Genomic DNA, 19,582 nt, shown 5'->3' on the forward strand with positions numbered 1-19,582 from the left:
ATGGAAAATAACAGCTTTTTTCGCACTGTGGCAGTGCCGATAGAAAACTGCAGCTTTTTGGCACTGCGGCAGTGCCGATAGAAAACAGCAGCTTTTTGGCACTGCGGCAGTGCCGATAGAAAACAGCAGCTTTTTTTTTTCGCACTGCGGCAGTGCCGATAGCCTCAGCCCTATATGACCTTAAATTAAGAAAAGTTACTTTCGGATTTCTTTTTCCCCATATTTATCAATCTTTTTAAAAGGTTTTAGAAGTTGTAAAGTGGAAACCGAACTGGCGAGTTCGCTCAGTACAGTAGCCTAGGCCTAGCTAGACACACAATTATTATCAAGCTGTTTTGTCTATAATAATGGAATCATTATTTACGTTGTCCTGTACACTCGTGGGGCATGAAGGCGATGTTCGTGCAATTTCTGCCGGTAATCACCCTACTGAAGCCAGTATTCTTACTTCTTCTCGGGACCGGACATCCCGACTTTGGGTGCATTCAAGGTAGGAAGAGGCTATTTGCACAGTATTGTTTGATGCCTAGGCCTATTCGTAAATTATGCCTGTCAAATAATACGTACGGTAATATTAATACAGTAAATAAGATTTGTACATCACTCATAAGAAGCTTACTTACAACAAGTCAAGGCGCTGAGAAAATATTTAATAATAATAAAATTCGGAAAAAGTCAGTAAATATCCTGCAAACTATGCACTACAGATCATTGGCGCTAATGCACTTTCGCACCTAACTTTTAAATCTTAATTTTTTTTTACCTCAACGTTCTTCTCACAATCACAACATATAATTAACAAACATTTTCACCTGATTTAACCACTCACAAAGTACCTTTTTCAACAAATAAGCCCACAAATAAGTACAGCGAATCTGTGTTCGCTAGCACGACGAGCGGCTGCCATTTTGCAAAGCGGCTGCCATTTTGCAATCATTAAGAAATTGCCAGAACTTTTAATTCTTAAAGTTTTTACCTCAATGTTCTTCTCACAGTCACAACATATAATTAACAAGCATGTTCACAAGACTTAACCACTCGCAAAGTACCTTTTTCAACAAATAAGCCCACAAATAAGTACAGCGAATCTGTGTTCGCTAGCACGATGAGCGGCTGCCATTTTGCAATCAGTAAGAAATTGCCAGAATGTCTGAGTTTGCAGCGTGAAGTTTTTTGATTAAACGTTTATGAAAACTATCTATTTGACGTATTGTATGTCATTCTTTATATTGTATAGTGCTGTTGTTCGACTATGTGTGTTCACATGAAATTCACACGTACAATAATTACTTTAAAAATTAGTAATCATCCAAGCGTACACAGATCGAAAAATAGGGCCTAGGAGCCTAGGCCTAAATCCAGAAAAACAACTATTAAAGCCAATGATAAACGTCGGTTCGATTAACCTCGATTACGACAAGAAAGTTAAAAAAGATGGTACTGCATGATGCCAATTCTGTTGTCGGATGTTTCATGGGAAAATTCCAATTAAAATTATAAGATTGGCCTTAAATAGTTTCAAAATTTAAGAATTGACTCGGACATTCTGGCAATTTCTTACTTGATTGCAAAAAAGTACAGCTCGTCGTGCTAGCAAGCGCGGAAACCCTGTATCAACCTATATTTATAAAGGTATCTTTTTGTTGAAAAAATGTACTCTATGAGTGGTTGAATCATGTAAAAATGTTTTTTAATTATGTGTTGTGACTGTGAGAAGAAAATTGAGGTAAAAAAATTAAGAATTAAAAGTTAGGTGCGAAAGTGCATTAGCGCCCAGATCATTTCGGTTGCGCCGTATTGTTTATCATCGTTTATGTATTGTTGCATTGTTTCTTTAAAAAGAAAAATAATGCCAGTTGATACAGTATTATAACCTGTAATAATATTAATAAAATACTAAAAAAATACAGTAATTCTTAACAAACGGTATACTACTTTACGATCTTGTTCTAGATTCGCGGTCACACCTTCAGCACTCCATACTTTGCGGCCAAAATGATCAGATACCACTACAGCAGGTCCTAGCCTCCAGGTGGCCAAAGTGTGGCCTGCAGGCCACATGCAATTCAATGGTAATTTTACTGTGGCCCGCGAGTATATTTTAGGAACTCTCTAAGTGTGTGGCCTGCCAGCCACCTTTTTGGCTAGAAATCCTCTTGTGTTTAACGGCCTGACAAGGATCATATGTAAAAAGTAACATTAAACTGAGCATAAAGCGGTATAAAAGCAATGCATGAAGGTTTTTGCAAGCACATTGGAAACATTTAGATCAGCCCTCACTACTAAATCAAAAATTCACTTTGTCCCTTGCCTAACCCGAAGCAGAGGAACCATCACTTCCGCTCCATTTACTAGCATTTTTTAACTCTCCATTAAATGAGCTCACTGGTTCATGACTCAGAAGACCTCATATAACACGAGCATATCTATCTAACCTTTTTTATCCTCCTAAAAGAAACAAAAAAACAAAAAAAAAACACTTGGAATTGAGAAAACCAAAACTAGAAAATTTTGAGATACTATAGTACTACTAGGCCTGCTGTACTTAATTGCAAAGATGGATCAACTGGGGTCAGAGGCATTTGGATTGCAGCTTCGATGTTTTATTATTATTACTGTGGAGACTTTAAAGCCAAAAATTGACTGGCAACAAAAGATTACTTGTTAAAATTTAAGGATTTAAGATTTTCTTTATCTATATTTATTACAGAGAATAAAAAAAAACCATTCTGTACAATTGCGTAGATGATACATAAAAAATTACCTCAAATTTGCGTGGAAAAACCAAGAAAAATAGGTGCGCAGCACAGAATAATACATAGTTATCACTAACTTTTAAAGTAAGGACAGGTTTGGAATAAATATATCATAGCACCAATAAAAGGCCTATATATTATAAAAGTGACCATATTAATCAATAAGTCAATAAATGTGTTGAATAAGGAATGTCTTTCTTTTTATCTTGGTTCTTAGTTATTGGTTCTTATATGTACTGTAATTTTGTCTTTCATTTGCAAAATGTCTTTCTAAAATAATTGTTAAAATCTTAGCTATTTAATATAAGCATATATATACTGTATGTATTAGAATATTAATCTTGTACAGTATTATATGGCAGTAATTGTAGTATTTTGCTGGACCAGCCCCAGTATTCACAGCCTCGCAAAGGCAGCCTTTTTGCGAGTAAAATTAAATTAAATATACTGGGTTTTTTTTTTAATTTAATGATTCGTTTTAATAAATGATACAGTAGACTTATATACTGTAGATGCACTTCATGCCAACAAGACCTTTAAGAACTTCACGTTAATTACTCTGGTCATTGGATCAACCATATACAGTATGGAGCACATCCTTAGCTCAATGGGAGAATCCATAAAATTGCAGCTAAGTAATCAGCGCATTTTGTGTTTGAACCTGCCAGGTACCCACTTGTACCACAGTACTACTGTAGGTGGAGAGAAGAACCTTAGGTAAAGTGCCTAGCCTAGGACTCAAACAAAATGCACAGTGAGAGATTGATGCGAAGCAGAACAGCAACCACTGAGCCAAAACACATCATATTTATTTTTATTTGAAATCCTCTTTAGTGTTAGGTGGGTCTGCAAAACAAGGTAGAAAGTTATTGATTTACAGTAGAGGAAAATGTATAATAAGATTTTCATTGAAATAGTGTGTAACAGCATGCTCTAATCATACACTGTTGACCCTGAAAAGTTAAATGTTTAATTCACTTTGGCCATATCTTGTTATATAAGATAATAAATTTATGCATTTCTTATAACTTTTTTATCATATTTAAATTAAGCATTGTATGTTTTCATTTTTTGTTTGTTGTAAACAGTGTAATATTACTGTACTAGATACTGATAATGTAAAAACATATTTTATTTACTCTTTATAGTAAACAAAACAGTAACTGGTGATTTCATCATTTCTGTGTGTCTAACTTGGCTTGTGCTACTTCTTGTTCCAATCTAACTTAAATATAGGTTTAGTTACACTGTGGTTAAATATAGGTTTGATATCAGTGTGAAATTTCATTTGATTTTTTTCAACCTTATTTGCAGTGAGGGTGTCTCATATTTTGAAGGACTGTGTATGAAAGGACATGAGAACTTTGTAAGCTGTCTGTGTGTAATGCCACCATCAGATAAATATCCCACAGGACTAATTGTGACAGGGAGTAATGATTTCAAAATCAATGCATACACTTTAGACAGTGTGCTACCAGTATACACCCTCACCGGTCATGCTAACACAGGTAGGTTACAACTTATTGTTTAGCTCACTTGTTTCATTGAATGTACTCTCTAATATTAGATGCTGAGACGAGAGATTGTTCCCATGCAAAGTATAGTTGGCTTTGGCAATGACATTAACTGAACGTTAAAACTGTCATTAAAGTTAGTAAACTATTAGACAAACTTAAATTGCTGAATTGTAGAATAAGATGTTTCTTTTGACTACGATGGCTAGTGAGTCAGAAGAACGTTGTTTGTACAGTATAACTACATAGTCAAGGTCTAGGCCATGTTCACATGACAAGGCTAAGCAAACATGTTTTCCATCTGTTTATTTCACTCCATTTCAAATCAAACAGTCAAAATTCTGACATTTATTAAAGAAATAATATTTACCCAGAGGTGATGGAACTAGGGGGTGCTGTGTTATGGAGAGTAATGTGTGATCGGAAATGGTCTGCAGTCAGTTGGTTGTTGCCATGCGCCAGTGATGTTGGGTATATAGTACAGCAATATGAAACTATTATGTAGGCCTAATGAATGAATAGAGTTTGGAGTTTGTCGGGTAGTGAAATGATTATTTCACATTTTAAGTGCTCCATAAATTCATAAGTGTAAGCTAAATTACGGTGATTAATTCAATTAGTGAAGATATGGAGACAATTATTTCGAATCCCTCTTTCCTAGAGGGGATGCAAATGCTTTGTGAAAATGAGTGCAATCACATTGTTACCTAGCAAACGTCTGTACTGTATGGGGGAGGGGCTGCTGATGTACTGTAACGGGGGATGATGAGGCATAAGACTAGGCCTAGGCCTAACTAAGACAGTGGAATTATATGTGGTAGAGAGTACACTTTCGGAAGAAATAAATTAAAATAAGAAAAAAAAAATAACTAAGAATAACTCATTTGCAGAGGTACCTTGTTTAAGTATTATACAATGCTAACAATGCAGCTCTTGTAGCCCTGGCTTGGGCAAGGCATCCATGTGCAAAGCAGTGGTGTTTGCTTATCCATGAAAAAAGCACGCCGCTGGGAAAGTTTGCCTTACCAGGAAAAGGTGACGTATCTAGCTTATGACATATGCATGCTAACTAATGTGAATGTGACGTCACCAAAAAATGAATATTTTCTATTTTAACCAAAATATTAATAACTACAAAGTTTATGGGCGTAAATTCCCTTAATACGAATGAAGGGTTGCACAATCTCCTTGCCATACAAATTACAGCTCCCACTGACGTCTCAGTCGTGAAATACGGGTAGCTGAAGTTTTTCTCGCAAATCTGACTACAAAACCATATCCAAATTTCACGTTCCAATTTTGACCCTGAGTTGTGCTTCGCACTCGCCGCTGAGGGCGGCGTTCTGGGAACCCTGCGTCATGGCTTTTCGATAAATTATTTTACAGTATCATAAAATGTATAAAGAAATAAGTTTGAGGCATTTTAAAACTGTCGAAATTTATTCGAGCGGAGGCTTATTATTGTGTGAAAAAACTGCCACCTAGCGGTTTGTTGTCATGTTTACCCACCATAACCGCTTTGCGTTGGTGACTAATTTGGTCTTTTAGGTCGTCAATAACTGTATGGCAGTTACAAATTGTAAAACCTTGGTTAGTCCAAGTTAGGGCCTAGAATGCCTGGGTTGGCAGCACACCAAATCCGATTCACTGGGCGAATTTTATTTGGCCTGCAAAAACAATTAGATTGTAGTAGATATTCTTAAAGGATACAACGAAGGTGCAATCATACTGCATAGATTCAGTTTCTAACCATGTCTTAGACAGAACCAATTGTAGCTCCAGTCCTCCAATATTTATGATACTACAGGTATATGATGGTGTCATAAAACAATGTGAAGATAATTTGAATGCATTAATTTTACAGTGTGCTGCCTGGCTGCTGGGAAATTTGGCACCTTGCTCAGTGGTTCATGGGATAGAACAGCTAAAGTCTGGCTTAATGAGAAGAATGTAATGACATTAAAGGGACATGAAGCTACAGTATGGGCAGTTGCTATTATACCAGCAAATGGTTTAATGATCACTGGCTCGGCAGATAAAACAATTAAGACCTGGAAGGCTGGTAAATGTGAACAAACAATTATAGGTAGGTTATTGTTTTTGGCAATGAAGGAAAACAAAGTATTATAGTTGGAAATTGTAACAACATAGTTTATTATATAGTTTATAATATTGAGTTTTCAATGTTTAGGTTTATTGCTATATTTTAATTTTGCCAAATAAATTTTGGTAATATTGTTTTGTGTAAACAAATATTATTATCACTTGGAGCTTCTTTTGACAAATTCCTTACATTTATGCGGAAACAAATAAATATAAATGTCTGCTGAATTTTACAGGTCATACAGATTGTGTCCGTGCACTAGCCGTCATTTCGGAGACACAATTTCTGTCATCGAGCAATGACACCACCATACGTCGATGGACCATCAACGGGGAGTGTATGTTCGAATACAAAGGACACACAGGCTTTGTTTATAGTATTGCACTGTTGCCAAATGGAGAGGACTTTGTCACCTCAGGAGAGGATAGGACAGTTCGTGTCTGGGTAGGGGGACAGTGTCACCAAACTATCACGCTGCCTGCTCAATCTGTCTGGTGTGTTACTTCTCTTTCAAATGGTGACATTGCTGCTGGATCTAGGTATGTGTCAATCACTAAATTAATGCACTAATTTTCGATACAAAGTGCTATACAAGAGTTATGATTAAATTGTATCAGCATACTGGGAATGTAGATAGTGCTATATCTATTTACATATTGATGCCTTACAAAAAATTAACGTCCTATATCAAGAAACACTTCCATCAGTAATGTACAAGGATGATTTATAATATTTTTTGAAAAACATTATTACCACTGGATATTTAGATTATCATTTGGGTTCTCGACCAAATTATCTATGAAGTTGCTTTGAATTCAGAGACATTAGATTTTCTCTAAAAAAATATTTGTCTCAGTATATTTCAACATATTGCAGTACATTTTTTAACATTTTATACTATATTCCTTAATAATACAACAGAAAAAAATTTTTTTTTTTAGAATAATATTTTAATATACTTTTGAATTTTAGGACTATTGCTTTAGTCATAATGTAGCCAATGTATTGAAGAAAACATTTCTTAATGAGAAAATTATAAATGAGAGTATCAGCTGAGCCAAATCAAACCAAATAGTGATTACATGATTTTTGGTTTGAATCCAACTTTTCATTTTTCTGAGAAAAAAAAAATTATCTAAATACATAATGTTCAATAAATTATACTGGGACAAAGTTTTATATGTAAATCAATGTTCTGTGGTGCTTTAAGAAAGTTTACGTAGAAAATATTTAAAAGTCTGCTCTTGAAATTGAAAATATATGAAGCTATCTTGATGTCAAATGCAAGCAACTGGTTTCAGAGTGTAGGAGGTACTCATAACACTTACTGGTAGTAACACCATGTGAAATAAAGTTTTGATTTGAAGTAAACACATTACCAAACTCAACTTATTGTAGATATTGTAATGTATTATTCTTTTTATTTTTTTTTATTTTGCACTGTTTCAATAGTGACAATATGGCAAGAGTGTTCACCAGGGACCCTTCTAGGAAAGCTAGTCAGGATGAGGTAGATCTATTTAACCAGCAAGTAGCATCTTCTGCCATTCCTGTGCAGTCTAGTGATCTTGGAGGAATCAAACCGGAGGATCTTCCTGGAAAAGAAGATCTGTTAAATCCAGGTATATTATTCATCATCGTAACGTTTTCACAACTTTCATTCATTCAAGTTTCATTCAGGCAAATCCCTTACAGATGACATCATCTCTAGCAGATTGGTGATCAACTGCCAATTGAATATTTTATGCTAGTTAATTATTTAGTTAATTTGTAATATATCTGAATATTAATATTATTAATGTTGTTATTATGATTGTTATTGTTGTTATTGTTATATTTTTATAGGAAAAAAGGATGGACAAACTAAGTTAGTAAAAGTGGGTAATACTGTGGAGGCTTACTCATGGAGTCAGGCAGAAGGGAAATGGAGCAAGATAGGTGATGTAGTTGGGTCGAGCGATGGCAAACAGACAGCAGGACAGAAAGTTATGTATGAAGGCAAAGTAAGTATTTATTTTGGATTGAATTCCAAACTACTGCCCCAGAGCACACAATCAAGGATTATTCTATGACAGTGTAATAGTAATTTAAACAAAAAAAAAATGCAAATCTCCTTCAGCATTAAATGAAACTTGACTAAGTTTGCATAATAATAATGTAAGACGAGGCCATGAAAACAATTTAAAATATTAAGAAAAATATAAATAATCAGGTAGAAAAGTTCATGTGATCAGCGTTAAGAAATCAAATCTGTTTATTAACATGTTTAGTTATTAGGATGGAAAAAGGAAGTGTTTCAAACTAAACCACATTACATTATTACTCATATACAAAGTATAAGACTTAAACTCTACTTTCATGTAAAAAGTTTCCTAAACCTGACAAAAATCTTAAAGATCGATCTTCAGCTGTTTTAGCTTCAATTCTAACAAGATTTTTAAACATTCTATAAAAGCAACTTCTATTTAGGTTTCTTTCTTATGTTTTTTGAACTAGGAGTATGATTATGTGTTTTCAGTGGATATGGAAGAAGGTCGGCCTGCATTGAAGCTCCCTTACAATGTCTCAGATGATCCATGGCATGTTGCTCAGCAGTTTATCCACAAACATGAACTCAGTCAGGCTTACTTGGAACAGATTGCTAATTTCATCATCTCAAACACTGCAGGTGTAACATTAGGAACAGCTGCCCCAGCTTATACAGATCCCTACACAGGTTACCTTCATAATATTATATATATTTTAATAATTAATTTTATAAAATAAAATCATATTAAATTATTTTACATAAGCCAAATTTATAGAAAATATTACATTTTACACACACACACACACACACATATATATATCTGTCTCTTATACACATCTCATTTGAAGCTCACTCAAAATAGCATAGGCTTCTTTTTGAGATAGTATAGTATATACACTCTACTTGAATTTCAAAAAACTCAAAATAAATTAAAAACAAGCTTGGTTTATACAGTATTTTAGGCGATTTACTGTCAGTTAAATACACTCGATGATACAGATTTGATGTTACAGTGCCCGTATTTATTGTTTTATAGTACAAATTCACAAAATTTACAGCAGTAATTTTGAAAAGAAGCCCCCCTCTTTACTCTGCATATAATAGTCTCGTTTCATGTTCGTATTTCCTTATAATTATAAAGTTACTTAAAAAAAAGGCAATTGTTGCATCTCAGCTAATCAGATTGGAGAGGTCAGGATGTTGTAGATGTAATAGATTTCATTTTGTTTCATTTACCAGGTGGTGGAAGATACGTCCCACAGGGCTCATCATCAGGTGCTCAACCACCAACAGTTCATAGTGACCCATTTACAGGTGGCGCCAGACATGTACCAACTTCTTCCATGCCCTCAAGCTCTGCTTCGTCACAAAAAATGAAATATTTTCCCAAAAAAGGCTTTATAACATTTGATACTGCCAATTTACAGCAGATAATAGGTAGGATATGTTCATGCAGATTACCCCTCTGCATTTCTCTTATGAGGAAAGGATATGGTATAACAACTAAATATGTTGTGCGTAGAGTTGCTGATGAATTTGCCGTATTAGGACAAACTGTGGGCTTAAAGGTTAAATAATATGGCCCAGTATACCAAACCTGCACTCTTGCCCATACCAAGGCAGATGCACTGTGTAGGAATCTAACTTCGGAGCGCATGTTCGCTGGTTTGAAATCTATCAACAATGATCTGTGCATGTGACCTTGCGCTTCTTGGCTTGACAAATACTATACTACACTACTATACTATAGCCATTTACAGTAAAATGTTCATTTTACGAACGTCGATTTTACAAATAGTCAATTTTACGAATGATCTTTGCCCCTGATGACATCATGACGAACTAGAGTGTTGGGGTCAGCAACTTATTGACATCGTGAATGTTCAATATGATCGCAATATGCATATAAACAACGCAATTCGGCTATCTAACAACCAGGAAGAACACGATAAAAAGAGTCAATAAAACAAACAGATGTTTGAATTAGAGTTTTGTTAATATTTGAATTTTTATTTTTATTAATAATATTTTGTTAAGTGGAAGAATGCCAACAATTAAAATAATTTGGTTTTTATCGAAGGTAAACTCAGTTAAGCTCTAACTTGTTAGACCACGCTGCTGCACTGTCGGTTCATGCTAGGCTTGGCCACTGTCAGCTCAATGGCAGCGGATAGCTAGGCCTAGGTATTGGAAACTGACACTCAATCTAGTTTACAAATTTTTCAATTTACGAACACCCTTTGGTACCAAGGGTTATGTAAAATGGATGTTTTACTGTACATAAAAGGAATATGCTTGAGAAAACATGTGTTCCATAGTGGGAAAATCCAAGGATATATACTGTACATCTTGGCCCTATAGCTCAGTTAATAGAGTATCTGATTGGTAGTTAGGAGTAGTTGGGTTCCGACTACTAGATACTAATTGATACTCTGAGCTGTTCGATGGTTTTTCTTAAAAGGCTATCAGTATTATTTGTGTTAAGACATTTCTGTTTTTGTTTTTTTTGTTTTTTTTTTTGCCCTCCAGCTTGCGACCACCTTTGAGACCTGATAATTTGGGGCAGTCTTAGCAGGGTTCGTACACGTCCTTAAATTCCTTGAATGTCCTGGAAAAATAAATTAGCATTTTCCAGTACTGGAAAGTCCGGGAAATTTATGATTGTCCTTGAATGTCCTGGAAATTTGATCGTTTACCATTTATCCAGTACAGCAAGTTGCCAGTCACAGTAAATTGAATGAGAAACGTTCCCACAAGTAGGTTCCCACGGATCTCTTGGGAGAAGCAGGTCAAGTCTTTGTACGCCGCCAATTCAGGAATGTTATCAAAGACAGAGAATGTCAAATTCTGAAAGTGGCCGAATGGCTGGCAGTGATTCAAACTTGTGCAATTCAGTGAATGGAGTTGTTCACCTATATTTTAGTATAAAGCGAAGCTTTCTTATAATTTTGTATATTAATTATGTTTGCCTGTAATTTTAATTCAGACATTGATAATCATAATCATTAACTTAGTTGATATCTGCTATTGTGTTTTTATTTGCTTTCTGTTGTGTGTTATAAACAGTAATATTAAACTTAAACTTCAGTTTAACAGGTCTCGTCGCACATGCTCAGCCCTGTGAATTCCCTTGGCTATTTCATCACCCTTCAGACGTACACACTTGTTCTGCACGAATGGACATATTTGGCCCTATCCACTGCGAGGCAGTTAATTAACAATTAATTTTCTAACACTAAATGCCTGTATAGTACATTATAAAAGTTTGCATAGGCCTACAGCATTATAAATGTCCAAATACAGAGATATAATTAATAACTAAGGTCTAATAATAATAGACCTTATATCAATAATAATAATTTAAAAAAAATAATACAGTAGTATGATGATGTGTAGAGAACTATAGAGCATACCATTAATTAAATTAATAATACAGTACATCATTAGTTTATACAAGTTTAAACATGTATAAACACCTAAATATATATGAAAGAAAATAATGTTTTGTAGTCAATCATAAAATCGCCGATATTTTACTGTGTGTGTGTGGTGTATGTGTCCTTGAAATTTGGAAAATTTGACCTAGAATGTCCTGGAATTGTCCCGGAAATTTGCTAGTTTAAAAATGTACGAACCCTGTCTTAGGGTTTGGTCTCCAGTTAGAGGGTTAGGTTTGTGTTAAACAATTCACATTGTCAGTTAATGCTTTGAAATGCTGGTCTAGAGATTAGAGTGGTCTTGAATTGAGAGGGCATACTTTATATCAAATCATTATTGTGTATTATATCTTTTATGCTAATATTTTTCTACTTCCAGTGGTCAAGTAATTAATTATTACATAGCACCATATAAAACTCCTTATGTGGAGATCTCTAGGTCCCTGGTTCAATTCCCATCGCTGCCTCTCATTGTGTTTCAGCTAGAGGGCTGAAATACAAGTTACAATAGCGTACCGTCTTTCGGATGAGATGTTAAGCCATTGGTCCCATGTGCATTATGGCCCATGTGCACGTTAATGAATGCAGTACACTCTTCGGAAAAGGGTAGGGGATTGTCTGCCGGTGTACTGCCCGATCACCACCAGAAGGACCCCACAGGAAATAAGTCTTCTTCTAGACTTTCATGGGCTATCCTTGGTGTTTACACCGAATAAATCAAATGTGTGTTGATCACCTGTATTTGTTATCTTCAGGGAAAATAACAGAATTAAATGGGAATGTAGGAGATGATTATAAATTAGAGTCATCAGAGATAGAGCAACTAAGAGTAATTGCAGAAGCAGCAAGTCAAACTAACTCATCAGAATCACTCAAAGAGCTGCATATCCTTCACAAGGCTCTCAAGTGGCCCTCAGGTACATTTAACTGATTTTTTGCCGTGCAATCTCATAAGATGATTTAACTTGATGTGATAACAATTCATAAATCCTGTAGTATACTTATATTAAGATAAAGTATATTCATGCTCCAATGATAAATTGTCTCAATTCAGCTTTCGCACTGAACGATTCTGTAAATCAACCATTCCATATATAATTAACTTGTTCAATTCAAATGTAATTAATGATACATTGCAAACTAGGTGTGGTTCCAGCTTAATTGATGAGGAAATGCCCCAGACTGCCAGCCCAAAGTGGCCCCAGAGGTCCCTCCCACTAATAAGCCCCATTCTTCTAGCAGAGCCTTGACATTATGGTTAAGTAGAAAACACCCAAAACTATCAGATTGAGACAGTGTAATACTACGTTTTTAACTCATGGATGTCCTAATATGACAACACCTATTTTATTCAATATAATAATAATAATGCTCAAATATTATATAGCACCAATTCCAAATTGAATGATCAATTCCAAAGCTGGGCTTCACTACAAACATTTAAATGCAGTACTCTGAAGAAATAATGAAGTGAAGGGCTACAAAAATTCACACAGAATTTAGATTAAATTTTTTGTAATATAACACACTGTGGTACTGTTTGATATTGCACTATAAAGTTGTCCCTCGTAATCCAGTACTAAAATGAACAGGGCCCTAACGCTTTCTCTCCCCCCCTCCAACCCTGTGACTCGTAGTTACTCCACTAAAATGTTTGAAGTCACACCATATTCTGTAGGTAGTTTTGAAAAGTTTTTTTTTTAGTTTTTTTAGTTGCTTCAATTGTCTGCTTCAATTGAAAATATTTATTCTCCTATAGACAATGGAAGCCACTCACTAAAAACATCAGTCCTCAACTAAATTAATAGTTGAGGTGGTGTATCGCAAGCATTCTTTAATACAATTTATGTTAAAATGAAAACTATATTTTTGATAAAGTAATGATTATGCAAAGTTATATCCATGACGATTTAATTAGATATCATTGTTTTGTTTTAATTATCTTTAATAATGGTATTATCAGTAACAGAACAGTTGGGTAGAGACGGGAATATCTGCTATAGCGATATCACTAGCAAATTATATTTTCATATTAAGAATAGCAAAATAACTAAATACTTTAAAAGTAAAGCTATCACAGTTTGCTGGTCATGTGACATACAGTATAGTGGTATAACTAGGGAGAACTTACAGTGTGATCTGTGTGAAAGTACTGTATAGGAAAAAGTATGGTTGCGATAACTTCCACCTACCATAAACGTGAGAAATAAATAGCAAGGAAAGGCACTACAATTGTTTAAAATATTGTTAATTTACTTATTCTAGCATTCTCTGTGCTTTGTATGCTTTGGAATTTATGTGATCTTTAGCTAGCCTAGAAATACAATAATTTTTATGATTGTTGAAAACTTTCACTTGTTCTTTTTTTCAGATCAAGTGTTTCCAATACTAGACATACTACGATTGTCCATCCGTAACCAATTTGTCAACCAATACTTTTGTAATGAACAAGATGGTGCTACCTTCCTCTCATACCTTCAGCATGTTTCATCCCCAAACTCAAAACTAGCTAATAAAATGCTAGTATTCCGAACATTGTGCAATGCATTCCAATGTAATCCTGGTGCATTGCTTCTAAGAAGCAACAGAGAAGACATCATTAGTTTGCTTGTAGATTCTAAAAACATTAGCAATAAAAATTTACAAATAGCACTGTCCACAGTCCTGCTAAATTATGCAGTTCAACAGCATGATATGCAGAATGGGGAGGCCAAGTTGCAGCTGTTGTCTGCTGTTGCTGCGGTGCTTGAAGTCGAACAGGATGAGGAAGCTACCTTCAGATTACTGGTAACATTGGGTACTCTATTGCACAATGATAAAGACTCAATATTTCTTGCTAAGTCACTAGACATCATTCCAACTATTAGCCAACTACAAAATAAAACCTTATTACCAAAGTTGGCAGAATGTGCTGAAGATGTTGTACACTTGCTACAGTAAACGCTAGGTTGGCGCAACAGTTGTTTTTCTGTCTCAAAATTCAGTAATGAATATGGATCTACCTTTTGCATTTTAGGCCCTATGAAGTTAAGTTACAGTAAATATAATTCTTGGGGAGTACCCTCTAATTTATATTTGCCACAGTTGGAGTTTTTATGAAGGTAGATGCTCAATTCAGTGTTGATGTCAAGTGGTGTGCCTAGTTTATGCACAACCACTTGTGTTGAAAGGCATTCATTTTGATTTGAAAGTTAATTTGAAATATAAAATTGATTGACAAATAGGTTATTTAATATTTAATAACACCTGTTGCAACTACTGGTACGTTTTTTTTCTCTTCAATATAGAATGATGCAGAATGCTGTTATTTATTCACATTATTTTTTGTTATAATACTTTTATTGTGCCTGTATTAATAATTATTTTATTGTTACAGTATTTTATTATTAATATTATTTACATTTTTGTTTTTATTGGTTTATTATCATTTTATTCTCATTATTCTTAATATTCTATCACTATTTAAGGTGCTTACTATGTTAAATGCTGTTATGTATATTTATCATAATATGATGAAACTAGAAAATAGTCTTAGCTTTAATAGTTGGCTAAACTGGTGGTAGCCACCGGGTGATGACTGGAGAGCTTTTACACCTTTAGTACCTGGTTAATTCAATTTTGCCCTTCTCTTGTTTCAACTGGAGTAGTTGGTCCTGTCTGGAAATATGACCCATGTGTATGTTAAAGAGCAGTACACTCTTTAAAAAAAAAAAGCAGGAGATTTCCTCTTGGTGTGTGCCCAATTTGCCACCAGAAGACCCCACTAGATATATCTTGCAATAAATTACTTTCCAAAACAGAGTGCTGTATGAAACACCATGCCATCTGTTTTCAGTTGCGAACCAGTTCAGCCGTGATGTATTTACCATCCAGAAAATCAGTCAGTGTGTTTTTAGTAAAGTTATAACTTTATTTGTGCTCATCCAACATGAAATTGAAAATTTGGACTGTCAACATGTAACAGATATGTACAGTACCTTATCCCGTCTAAATCTCAATGTGAGGGTTATTCAAGGAGTCTTATTATTCAAATATACAATATCTTTTACAGCTAAATAGGCTTATCCAGGTAAAATTAAAAGTTTATTGAACTTCAAATTACACTTTTTTAATTGTATGTTATACCTGGCCTAAGCTTCCCCTGTCGAATTGACATAAGTAGTAAATGTGTTGTTTTTGCCTTCCCACAGTCTTTTTATTACATTACGTTCAATACGCATATTTATTATATGATAATTAGCATTAGGATATTTCGAATTGACTGAAAACATACAATATTAAAGGTGTTACATACATCGCGGCCGAAACGGTCCTAACCCCACATTCTGTTTCTGAAAGAAAAATGGTTTGTATTTTTCTAAGACAACAGTTGATTCGTCTTTTACAAACTATGGCTTGATAAACCATTGTGAAAGGCGAACTGTGCTTTGTAAAAGATAAACTATTCTGTTGGATAAAAACAAACCATAGAAAAGACAAACCATGGTTGGTACAATATTTTCTTTCTCTGAAACGTTATTTATCTCCAATTCAACTTCCTTATTTGCCACTTAGCGAATTCTTTTTGTTAACACCTCTTATACACTTCAATTTATTATTATTATTATTATTATTATTAATATTATTATTATTATTATTATTATTATTATCATCATCATCATTATTGTTAGCTTTTCCCAGCAGTAGTTGGAAAAGCCTTCGTTTTTGTTCGGATTTTTATTTTCTTACATATTGTGTTTTTTACTGGGTTATTCCAGCCGGCACTTTGGTCACTTTCACTTGGATCGTTTTAAGACTTTGTCCAAGCATAGATCATATATCAAAGATGTGCCTCCTAAAATTTAGCGACAATCTAGAGTGGGGTGTGGATATGAGGACAAATTTTAACGGGTCAGCTAATCTGAATGGAACTTTTGGGAAAGTTTAACCAAGTTACAAGGAAGAAATATTATGTTCTGCTGACAGTCTAGTTTAGCTTGTAAATTTGAGAGTCATTTAAATTTCCCAGACCTAAATATCTATAAAAAAAAAAACCTATAAATAGATCTAACTGAAACTTTTCATAAGAGTTTTTCATGATCCAATGAAGAAATTATTACTTTATGATTACTATCCGGAGTGGGGTGTGGATATATGAAGACCATTCAAAGAAAAAGGTTCTAGACCAGATATTTCAAAAAATAATCCACTGATCTTAATGGAACTTTCGTGAAAGTTTAAAGAAGGTACAAGTAAGATCCAGATTCGGGTGTGAAGGTGAGGGTCATTTACATTTCTAACGTCCCAGACCTAAATATTTGAAAAAAATGTTATCAATGGATCTAAATGAAACTTTCAAGAATAGTTTGTCATGGTTCAGTGAAGAAATTACTAATTGTGAAGATCTGGAGTAGGGTGTGGATATGAGGACCATTCAAATGAAAACTTTCCAGGTCCGATGTACCCAACACTAATCTACTGGATCTGAATGAAACTTTCGGGAAAGTTTAACCAAGTTACAATGAAGAAATTATTAAATTTCTGTGTCGGGGAGAAAAAGAAAATCAAAATCAAAAAACGTCCCAGACCTAAATATTTGAAAAAAATGTTATCAATGGATCTAAATGAAACTTTCAAGAATAGTTTGTCATGGTTCAGTGAAGAAATTACTAATTGTGAAGATCTGGAGTAGGGTGTGGATATGAGGACCATTACTAATTGTGAAGATCTGGAGTAGGGTGTGGATATGAGGACCATTCAACACTAATCTACTGGATCTGAATGAAACTTTCGGGAAAGTTTAACCAAGTTACAATGAAGAAATTATTAAATTTCTGTGTCGGGGAGAAAAAGAAAATCAAAAAAATTATAGGCCTATGTATTTTGCACATATTGTAGACTCTAAAATCGATTAAATAAGCCTTGGAAACCTCTAATATTGTCATAGTCCCGGGGGGGCTATCGTCCCCGGACCACTTTCGTAAGGTTTTTAGCGACGCCCGACCACGCCATATTTTTTTTTGCTCGTCGAGGACATCAGCCCCTATCGGGGAAATCCTGGCGCCGCCACTGCTCACTAACGTCGCGTTAGTCATGAAGTTGTTTTTCATTGTTTTTTTTTTTTTGTTTTTTTTTTTCATATTTTTCTATAGTAGGCCTAGTATTTAGTATTTTTCTTTTTCGTGTTTACGTTTTTGTACTTTTTAATGACTTTTTTGTTGCAAAATTTCAACATCACTTCCCATTATTATAAAGCCCTATGACCTGTTGTGCAAACAGGCATAAGTCTGTTATCATCATCAATAATTTAATGTTAATTGCTATTGTTATGTGAATGACGATGGATTTACACCAAAATTAAGTTTTGGTCTGGGTCCAATTCCCACAGGGCCATTTTCAAAATCCACCCTTTTTTGACCCTGTTACTTTCTGTACCACTCAGGTTAAGTTTAGCCTTAAGTTGCAAGTGAATTAATAAATGAATTAAACCTGAAACCTAATGTCAACTTTCTTTTTAGACTTTCAGCCCACTTGATCCCCTGCATATCTATGATTGGGTGGTGGCTGCGTCATGGCAGTGGGTTATAACTTATAAAATGATGAAAGTAAGCCCCTCTTTTATCTTACGTACCATACTAACAATCAACGAGCGACTAAACAACTTGAAACAGTGGCACCCACCGTCTGATGGAGGCAGTGGCCAGGAATTTAAAATAGAAGTGCGGGGTGCAGGGATCCCAATTTTCCCGGACTCCTGGAAATCGGTATGGTCTCCCGCACTCCTGCAAACAAGCAAAAATCTCCCCGGAAATTCACTTCTCCCGCAAATTCAGTAAAAAAAAAAATTGTTTTATTTTGGCCTAAACTTGGGTTGCCGCTTATTTTTTGCAGTCTGACGGTGCAATTTCCGGGCTTCTTGAGGTGCCTAAAAAATCTCATCACCTCCCCCAATCATGGTGGGCCTGAGGTGGGCGTGGCCCTTCGTTTGGTACCTACACTTTTTCCTCATAGAATATATATAGCGCCCCTAATTTCATTAAATGAATCTCCCGGAAATGGGTTCTTCCAAATTGGGACCCCTGGAGTGGGGTGTGTATGTAGGAAGGGACTTTCGCAGATATAAAATGATGAAAACGTCCCTCTTTTATTTTACCCATACGAACAATCAACTAAAACAGTGCGTTATTTGAAACGGCAGAATGCTACCATGGAGCCAGCGGCGGATCCAGGAATTTAAAAGGAGAGGGGGTGGGGCGTGCAGGGAGGGGCTTTCGCAGATGGAGGATCTAGACAGGCCCTACCATGGTTGGTTCTGAAGCAAGATGGTTATTCCACCTTTAGATGGCCGGAAATGCACAGTAAATATAATTTTGTTCTCCATTTTTATGCCACGGCCAGCGGAACGTTTTTCAAAGTGTGCCCACTAGTAGATAAATGGGAATATGAATATAATGGGTTCAATTTTAGAGGGTGGGGTGGGCCATAATTTTTCCCAAGAACCCTAAAAAAAAAGGGAGGGGTTCCGGGGGTCGTCCCCCGGGAAAATTTTGATTCCATGGCTGGATATGAGCTTTCCCGACTTTGAGCTGGTGTCTTTTAATGACTTAAGGACTTTAAAGTCCTTCAACATTCAAGGTTTTTAAGAAAGTATAATACATACTCCAAGTATTGAAATACACGCCATCGTGTTGGGATTCAATATTTCGACATTAATTATGTCATCATCAGGAATTCCTGATGATGACATAATTAATGTCGAAATA

General features: G+C 35.1%; 1 protein-coding gene and 1 long non-coding RNA gene across 2 annotated transcripts; one reads left to right on the forward strand and one right to left on the reverse strand.

Annotated features, from left to right (window-relative positions):
• Positions 1–158: 158 nt before the first annotated feature.
• Positions 159–16,861, forward strand: LOC117101115 (phospholipase A-2-activating protein-like). The gene is made up of 10 exons (XM_033241003.1): positions 159–490; positions 4,071–4,264; positions 6,135–6,356; positions 6,610–6,913; positions 7,827–7,996; positions 8,220–8,377; positions 8,871–9,090; positions 9,643–9,840; positions 12,596–12,757; positions 14,212–16,861. The coding sequence occupies exons 1-10, from the start codon at positions 348–350 to the stop codon at positions 14,778–14,780; spliced, it is 2,340 nt and encodes a 779-aa protein (XP_033096894.1). The 5' UTR covers positions 159–347; the 3' UTR covers positions 14,781–16,861.
• LOC117101116 lies at positions 16,343–17,625 on the reverse strand. Its single transcript, XR_004444231.1, has 2 exons — positions 17,408–17,625; positions 16,343–17,129 (listed from the first exon to the last, which is right to left on the reverse strand). It is a non-coding gene; the product is annotated as an uncharacterized LOC117101116 (long non-coding RNA).
• Positions 17,626–19,582: the final 1,957 nt, after the last annotated feature.

Source organism: Anneissia japonica, unplaced genomic scaffold (assembly GCF_011630105.1).
Source record: "Anneissia japonica isolate Jap-2015-1 unplaced genomic scaffold, ASM1163010v1 scaffold4054_len1135799_cov195, whole genome shotgun sequence".
NCBI classification, from domain to species: Eukaryota; Metazoa; Echinodermata; class Crinoidea; order Comatulida; family Comatulidae; genus Anneissia; species Anneissia japonica.

Bases quoted from the DNA above. Each gene is read 5' to 3' on its own strand.
- LOC117101115 (XM_033241003.1), top strand. From the start codon at position 348: ATGGAATCATTATTTACGTTGTCCTGTACACTCGTGGGGCATGAAGGC. The intron at 6,914-7,826 runs GTATGTGTCAAT...CTGTTTCAATAG, and splicing joins GACATTGCTGCTGGATCTAG to TGACAATATGGCAAGAGTGT. The intron at 12,758-14,211 runs GTACATTTAACT...TCTTTTTTTCAG, and splicing joins GGCTCTCAAGTGGCCCTCAG to ATCAAGTGTTTCCAATACTA.